Source organism: Aegilops tauschii, chromosome 7 (genome assembly GCF_002575655.3).
Source record: "Aegilops tauschii subsp. strangulata cultivar AL8/78 chromosome 7, Aet v6.0, whole genome shotgun sequence".
Taxonomy (NCBI): Eukaryota; Viridiplantae; Streptophyta; class Magnoliopsida; order Poales; family Poaceae; genus Aegilops; species Aegilops tauschii.
This window is the reverse complement of record NC_053041.3, coordinates 525,156,978-525,165,065: the sequence shown is the minus strand read 5'-3', so window position 1 is coordinate 525,165,065 and position 8,088 is coordinate 525,156,978. Positions and strand designations below refer to the sequence as shown.

The 8,088-nt window shown below is 49.1% G+C and overlaps 1 protein-coding gene across 1 annotated transcript; it reads left to right on the top strand.

Annotated features, from left to right (window-relative positions):
* Nucleotides 1-2,887: 2,887 nt before the first annotated feature.
* LOC109751661 (benzyl alcohol O-benzoyltransferase) lies at nt 2,888-4,736 on the top strand. The gene is made up of 2 exons (XM_020310551.4): nt 2,888-3,547; nt 3,640-4,736. The coding sequence occupies exons 1-2, from the start codon at nt 3,095-3,097 to the stop codon at nt 4,534-4,536; spliced, it is 1,350 nt and encodes a 449-aa protein (XP_020166140.1). The 5' UTR covers nt 2,888-3,094; the 3' UTR covers nt 4,537-4,736.
* Nucleotides 4,737-8,088: the final 3,352 nt, after the last annotated feature.

Sequence of the window (8,088 nt, the reverse complement as noted above, 5' to 3'; positions counted from 1 at the left end):
ACAGAATTACAGAGATAAATAGTAGTAGTGAGAGATGGGTATTTGCCACGTCAGCAAAAATAGGACTGATACGGTACTGGTGACCGTAGAGTGACACGCCCGGGCAATCTTAGTGACCGTATTTTAAGCTTTTCTAAATACAGGGATGGAAGTGAACCCTAGGATCAAGTTTAGGTATCGTAGATGTAATTTACTCTCGCTGTACCAACTGCTTTCAATGTGCACGAGCATATGTGCACATTCAGGGAGATGATGTGTTAATAGTTATCGACGTGAATATGTGAGCAGGTCCATAATTTGAAACTTTGGCCTCAAACTGTATCTACGGAATGGATTGGATGGGTTTGGCTTGAAAACACGAGCAGTTTGGTTTGGTTTGGATTATAGCACTTATAGTTTGGATTGATTTGGTTTGGCTATTGAATTTATACATGTATGAATTGGACTGGATATGGTTTGGATTACAAACTATTCCCATGTTTACCTACATGAACTGAAAACACAAGAATCAACAATAGAAGATGTTTGGGCGAGTTCTCAGTGAGCTCAGCATATCAGGCACTATGCCGGTCGCCCATCATCCTCTGTGGAACGCACCATTGCTCTTGAAGATAAAGATTTTTGTGTGGCAATTGCAACGAGACCGCACCCCCTCGAGGACCGAGGTGCTTAAGCGGCATGGCCTGGGTGATGGCATTTGCCCCCTTTGTGCGGTCCCGGAAACCGGGACCCGTATCCTATCCTCGTGCACGGCAGCACGGGTACTCTGGACTTTCGCGAGGCACTGGGGCCCGACTGGGAGGCCCTGGACTTTGCGGGGTTCCTTCAGGCCAGAGCTACCCAACCTGGGTGGCATCGCTGCTTATCCTAACTAATCTTTGCGGCGATGTCGTGGACGCTGTGGACGACATGTAATAAAATGGTGATTGAGCGGGCCTTTCTGCAGCAGGCCTCTGACTCCTTCAAATTTCTTGTTTTTCTGCAGCACTGGCACCTGCTCTCTAGGCAGCGCGACCGGGATCGGCTCGGGCTCATGCTGGATGCGCTTCTGGCTACAGTGCGTCGCTTATCTTCTTTGTAGGGCCGCATGTTGGTCGCTACTCAGTGGCTTTTTCTTCTTCTTATTTCTCTTATGCTTTCTTTGGGCGTGATTGTGTTATTGCCCCGGCCGTCGTATTTGCTATGACGTTTGGATGTTGGTTGTATGGATGGTCTAAAGCAGGGCGAAAACCTTCGAGAAGCACATGGAAAATACAGGAACTTTCCTGTGGTATTATGAAAAATGCAACAACTTTCCTATAACATTAGTTATCGTATCATAGTCTTAAGGGATGTACCAAAGGAAAACTAAAAAAATCATAAGAAATGGAATCCTCCAAAAATTTGTATGGAATTCCTTCAACCAAAGAGGCCTTTAGTGCACAATGTCCAAAACAAGCATGCGTGTGCTTCCACTGATTAACACTTTACTTACTGACATGATGTGGTTTTTAAGGTGCCAGACACTGAGCTCGCGCAAGTGTGAAGAAAGATATGCTTAAGTTGGATTTGCATACATTGGGGCCTTTCTACCCATTATATGTACTAAGCTTTGTTAAACAATCGAGCTTAGTTTCGACAAAAATTGTAGCGGCGGCTCAAGTTATCTCTTAAGATTAAAAAAAATTCTTTGATATTTATGTCACCTTGTTATCTATAGGTTAACGAAAGGTATTTTAATTATACTACATGCTTGTTTAATTAGAATAACTACGTGGGTGACTGTACAGTACGTACATTCATCACTTATTTCTTGAGTGTGTCATGGCATAGGTTTGCTTGTTTGATCATTTGTCTTTTATTTACTACCGACTCCTACTGGATGTTGTCATGGGCTTTGCTAGAGCGGTTGGGCTAACACAAGAAGCCAGTGGAGTCTGTGGCAAGAAATTGGAGTAGCTTACTAAGACCCTGTTCGGTACCACTCCGCTCCACAATTCTGGGAGCGGAGTTGGCAGAGCTGCAGTGTAAAAAGGAGGAGTTGCAGTTTCTCCGCTCCGCATATTCCGAGAGCGGTGATTACCGAACAGGGCCTAACTAGAGAATCCAGGCTCTCTCTCAAAAAAAAAACTAGAGAGTCTAGGTGATCTTTCCGTGTGTTGCTGCAAAAGTTAAAAATATTAATTTTGATGAATTATGTACGAAGAAATTACCTAAATCGACTGAGTAATACCAGTATTTCTCCCGCAAATTTTTTTCCTAAATCAAAAGCTATTATATTTTTGAAAAGTATGTAATTGTACAATTATCTAAACACGAGCACTCAAAAAATATATAAATGTGACAAACCATCAAAATAAACACAATAGACGTGAAAAAACTTGTTATTCAATTGATTTCATATGTCCCCTCATGCGCGCCATTAGTCGAGCCGGCATTTATACGTAGTACTATGATTTGATTTGATTGACGGCTGGGTGGCACCGGCTAATAATACCGCGTAGAAAACAAAGGCACGGAGATGCTTTCCCCCGGTCAAAAAGGCTCTCACCACTGATCTCCACGTCTGAACCGTGCCCGGCGACCCGAGGTCGCCCCCGGGCAAAACGGCCACCAAACGCCACTCACCATGCAGGTGCGCACCTGAATCTCGACCCGGAGTGGCGTCGAACAGTTCACACGTCCTTCTCGCCGGGAATTTGTTTACGGTTTTCCGCGCGACTTTGATCACGCACGAGATCTACCGGAGTAGGAGTACGTACGTGCTTACCATCATTGCTTGCTGCCTAATCCGTTCTCGTGTGCGCCCGCGCGTGCGTGTCGGGTCTTTGCTTAGCCTGTGTGGCCCAATGGCGAGATCCACTAACCCCCACCACACGACCACTCATCTCATGCATTCTCCGTCCACCTACTGGCCGGACACCGGATTTCCGACGACCAAATGGCCGTATGGCCATGGCACCAACCCCAACATCTCCCCCTATAAAACGCGGCCATGGTCACCGAGCACACTCACTCCACTCACGTCCTCTCACAACGTACTGCATTCCCCACGGCTTTTGCACACGCACGTACTATCTGCAGAGTCTCTAGCTAGCTGCCTCGCTCCGAATCGATGGCGTTGTCGCTCCTCCCGGCGTTCACGGTGCGGCGGGGCGAGCCGGTGCTGGTCGCCCCGGCGGAGCAGACGCCGCGGGAGACCAAGACGCTGTCCGACATCGACGACGGCGAGGGCATGCGGTTCTACAGCTCGGGCATCCACCTGTACCGCGCCAACCCGGACAAGCAGGGGGTGGACCCGGCCGCCGTCATCAGGGAGGCGCTGGCCAGGGCGCTCGTGCCCTACTACCCGCTCGCCGGCCGCCTCCGCGAGGAGACCGGGAGGAAGCTCGTCGTCGACTGCGAGGCGCAGGGCGTCATGTTCGTGGAGGCCGACGTCGACCTCACCGCGGCTGACTTCGGGGACGTGCAGAACCCCCCGTTCCCTTGCTTCGAGCAGTTCATCCTCGAGAGCACCACCGTCGCCGGCGTCGAGCCCGTCATCGACCGCCCCTTGCTCTACATCCAGGTACGTAAACCTGCACGTGTCCCTGTCACGTGAGACCGATTCACGAGTTGTTTCTTTGTCGTTTTTAATGATGTTGTTTGGACGTCGTGCAGGTGACGAGGCTCAAGTGTGGAGGCTTCATCTTCGGGCAGCGGTTCTGCCACTGCGTGGTGGACGCGCCGGGCGGGATGCAGTTCGAGAAGGCCGTCTGCGAGCTGGCGTGCGGCGCCGCCGCACCGTCGATCACGCCGTCATGGGGCAGGGAGATGTTCATGGCGAGGCAGCCGCCGCAGCCGTCGTACCCGCACCTGGAGTACAGCGAGCCGGCGGGCGGGGCGGTCGACCGGATGCTGACGACTCCCCCGGGCGACATCGCGCGCGTGCCCTTCTTCTTCGGGCCTCGTGAGATCGCCGGGCTGCGGCAGCGCGCGCCGCCGCACATGAGCAGGAGCTCCCGGTTCGAGCTGGTGGCGGCGTGCATCTGGCTCGGCCGCACGGCGGCGCTCGGGTACGGCGCCGACGAGGAGGTGCGGCTGTCCTTCATCGTGAACGCGCGCGGCCGCCGCGACGTGCCGCTCCCGGAGGGCTTCTACGGGAACGCGTTCGCCTACTCCGTGGCGGCGACCACGGCCGGGGAGCTGTGCGCCGGCGGGCTGGGGTACGCGCTGGAGCTGGTGAAGAAGGCCAAGTCGGCCGTGACGTACGACTACCTGCTGTCGGTGGCGGACCTGATGGTGCTCCGGGGGCGGCCACTGTTCGCGTTGTCCCGGACGTACATCGTGTCGGACGTGAGCCACGCCGGGTTCAAGAGCGTGGACTTCGGGTGGGGCGAGGCGGTGTACGGCGGGCCGGCCAAGGGCGGCGAGGGGCCGATCCCCGGCGTGACCAACTACTTCTCCAGGTCCAAGAACGGCAAGGGGGAGGAGGGCACCGTGGTGCCCATCAGCCTGCCCAAGGATGCCATGGAGAAGTTCCAGCTCGAGGTGGAAGGCCTCACCGCCGAGATGTAAGCTGCGCGCGATCGACCACCTGCCCACGTACGTACTCGTCCTGGTGCAGCCGCATATACAAAACGTCCTAACGTATCACGTGTGGATCTAATACTGTCCAACAATTTGTACGTAATTTCCATGCAAAAAAATTATAGTACTTGTTGTATGTGATTTACTGGATCTACTAGTAAGGAATGAAAGATGTCCTTCTGGCAAAAGGGGGAAAAGGAAGGATGAAAGGTGTGTGCTACTACAATATCTACTTTGAGGGGGAGTGGATCAACAGCTACAGTTCACAAAAAAGAAAATGAACGACTAAAGTAAGCCACTCCAACTTCTTGCCACAAACTCTACTGGCTTCTTTGTGTTAGCCCAACCGCTCTAGCAAAGCCCATGACAACATCCAGTAGGGGTCGGTAGTAAATAAAAGACAATGATCAAACAAGCAAACCTATGCCATGACACACTCAAGAAATAAGTGATGAATGTACCTTATGTACAGTCCCCCACGTAGTTATTTTAATTAAACAAGCATGTAGCTTAATTAAATATCTTTCGTTAACCTATAGATAACACGGTGACATAAATATCAAAGAAGAACTTTTAATCTTAAGAGATAACTTGAGCCGCCACTGCAATTTTTGCCGAAACTAAGCTCGACTGTTTAACAAAGCTTAGTACATATAATGGGTAGAACAGGCCCCAATGTATGAAAATCCAACTTAAGCATATCTTTCTTCACGCTTGCGCACCTTAAAAACCGTATCGTCAGTAAGTAAAGTGTTAATCAGTGGAAGCACATGCATGGTTGAAGGAATTCCATGCGAGGATTCCACTTCTTTTTCTTTATTTTGTAGTTTCGCGTTGGCACCCCCCCCCCCCCCCCCCCTCTCTAAGACTATGATATGATAACCAATACTATAGGAAAAGTGTTTGTATTTTTCGTAATACCACAAGAAAGTTCCTGTATTTTTCATGTGCTTCTCGGAATGGCCTTCCGTCCCGCTTTATAAATAAAGCAAGCATCCGTACAACAAATATCCAAACGCCATAAAAAACATCCAAACACCATAGCAAATACGACGGCTGAGGCAACAACACAATCACGCCCAAAAAAAGCATAAGAAGAAAAAAAAACAATCGAGCGGCGACCAACATGTGGCCCTACGAAGAAGATAAACGGCGCGCGGTAGCCAGAAGCGCAGCCAGCATGAGCCCGAGCTGATCCCGGTCGCGCTGCCTAGAGAGCAGGTGTCAATGCTGCGGAAAAACAAGGAAAGGTCCGCTCAATCACCATTTTATTACATGTCGTCCACGATATCACCGCAAAGATGAGTTAGAATAAGCGGCGATGCCACCTAGGCTAGGTAGCTATGGCCTGAAGGAACCCCGCAAAGTTCAAGGCCTCCCAGTCCGGCCGAGTGCCTCATGGACGAAAATCCAGAGGACCCGTGCTGATGTGCACGAGAATAGGATGTGGGTCCTGGTTTTCGAGACCGCACAAAGGGGGTAAATGCCATCATCCGGGCCATGCCGCTTAAACACCTCGGTCCCCGAGGGGATGCGATCTCGTTGTAGTTGCCACACAAAAATCTTAATCTTCAAAGGCAACGGTGCCTTCTACAGAGGAGAAAGCCAGGGGATGATGCGCGACCGGCATAGTGCCTCATACGCCGAGCTCACCGAGAACTCACCCCAAACACCTTCTATTGTTGATTCTTGTGTTTTCAGTTCATGTAGGGTTCAACGTAGCATCTCCTTTCATTCTTATATTTTTTTCTGTCCCTCATTTCTTTAGAATCCTGCGAACCCAGGAATAAAAAACATGCAAAGAGAGCGAGGATAAGTCCGTTTGCATTGACTAATCCTCACTTCCCATACATACGGAAACAACCCGGAAGCGCATGTACCTACCACCATGCAGTATCCGACCAAACACTCATACGAACGACATTGACTGGCTAATCGACCCACAGTCTAGTGGCTTTTGTTGCGCGTGCGTATTTCTACAATGCTAGCGATGGCCTTCATCTTCACGCGCGTGCGGATGGACAGAGTATTTTAGATGTCACAGCACCACCTGCTCCACAATCCACGCGATGCTAGTATGATCCATGCTTCGCCCGTTGTGCACCGCGAGGCGCTAGCTGATCGATCTAACGAACGTGATGGGGCCGCACGAGTGCATGCATGGCTAGGCTAGGATAGGATACGAGGTGGCAGCAGCAGGTCAATTCGTTGCACCAACCCCTCCCTACCACGGCCGGCACCCCTGCACGTAGTACGCCAGACGAAACACTCCCGACTTTTCACACGTCTCTCCTATGACAATCGGTTGCTTCAGCCCTGTGTCCACTGAATTATTACAGTAACTAGCTAGCTAGCTAGGATTGGAGCCTGTCCGGTGGTTGACGGAGCTTGTTTGGTAGACAAAGGCAGAGTATACGTACGTTGTACGCCTAACTGTCATTTTGTTGGTCCTGTCAAATGTCGAGAGAAGCGTACTCCAAATGTGCGTGTGTGGAAATGCTGTAAAAAAATGTTCTTTTTTACTCTCTTTATTTTTTTTAGTCGGCATATAAGGTTTGGTCAAAGTCAATCTTCGTAGAGTTTGACTAATTTTACATTAAAAAATATAAACATTCACAATATGAAATCAATATTATCATATGCACCATGAAACGTATGTTCATACTATATAGTTTTAGTATTGTAGATGTCATATTTTTTATATAAATTTGGTCAAACTTTGTGCAGTTTGACTTTGACCAAATTTTATATACGAAATAAAAAGAAACAGAGGGAGTATATATTATGGGACGGAAGAAGTACTTACGTACGTCCTCCAGAATACTATAACTACGAAGACGATTGTTACTTGGTCCTACTCAATCTCAGAGGATAATTAAGCATACGGTTGTTCTTAATTCGACATGCACCAAAACAACAGGAAACGATTGCAGTTACTGGCGGCTAAGAGCAAGTACAATAGAGCTGAGTCAATGGGCTATAAAGATTAAACTAGTATATTTCTGCTTAGTTGGAGGAAAGAGAAAAGGAGAGACAAGATAAGCGGACTCTTCGTGAAGAGCTAGCTCTAGCACGTGCTCCTAGGCACTTTGTAAAAATGAAAGGTGAGTCATATAATAAAAAAATAGTACATTCTTTTGATCTACTATTGTACATGTTGACTATAAAATAAGCTGTAAATGACATGGCACTGGCTTATAGCCAACAGCTGGCTGTATTATTAACCATATTGACCAGCATTGTGCTGCAAGTCTTTCCTGCCGGGACATAAAATACGAGAGAGAGGGGTGTCCTGGTTGGTGAAACGTGACTGCATCTTTGACCATTTGAACCTGCCTCTTTTGCTGATAACGAAGGTCGGAGAATCGTTGGGCCATCACCACACGGATGTCATGCTCTAACTTTTTAGTGAAAAAAAAGAAAAAGAAAAACTTTTTAGTGTATTTTCCTTACGCTGTTCTTTGATTCGGCGACAATGCCGTCGGGCTCCACCTCACTGTCTTTTCACATACGCGCTCAAGGACGCAAGCTGAAGTGACA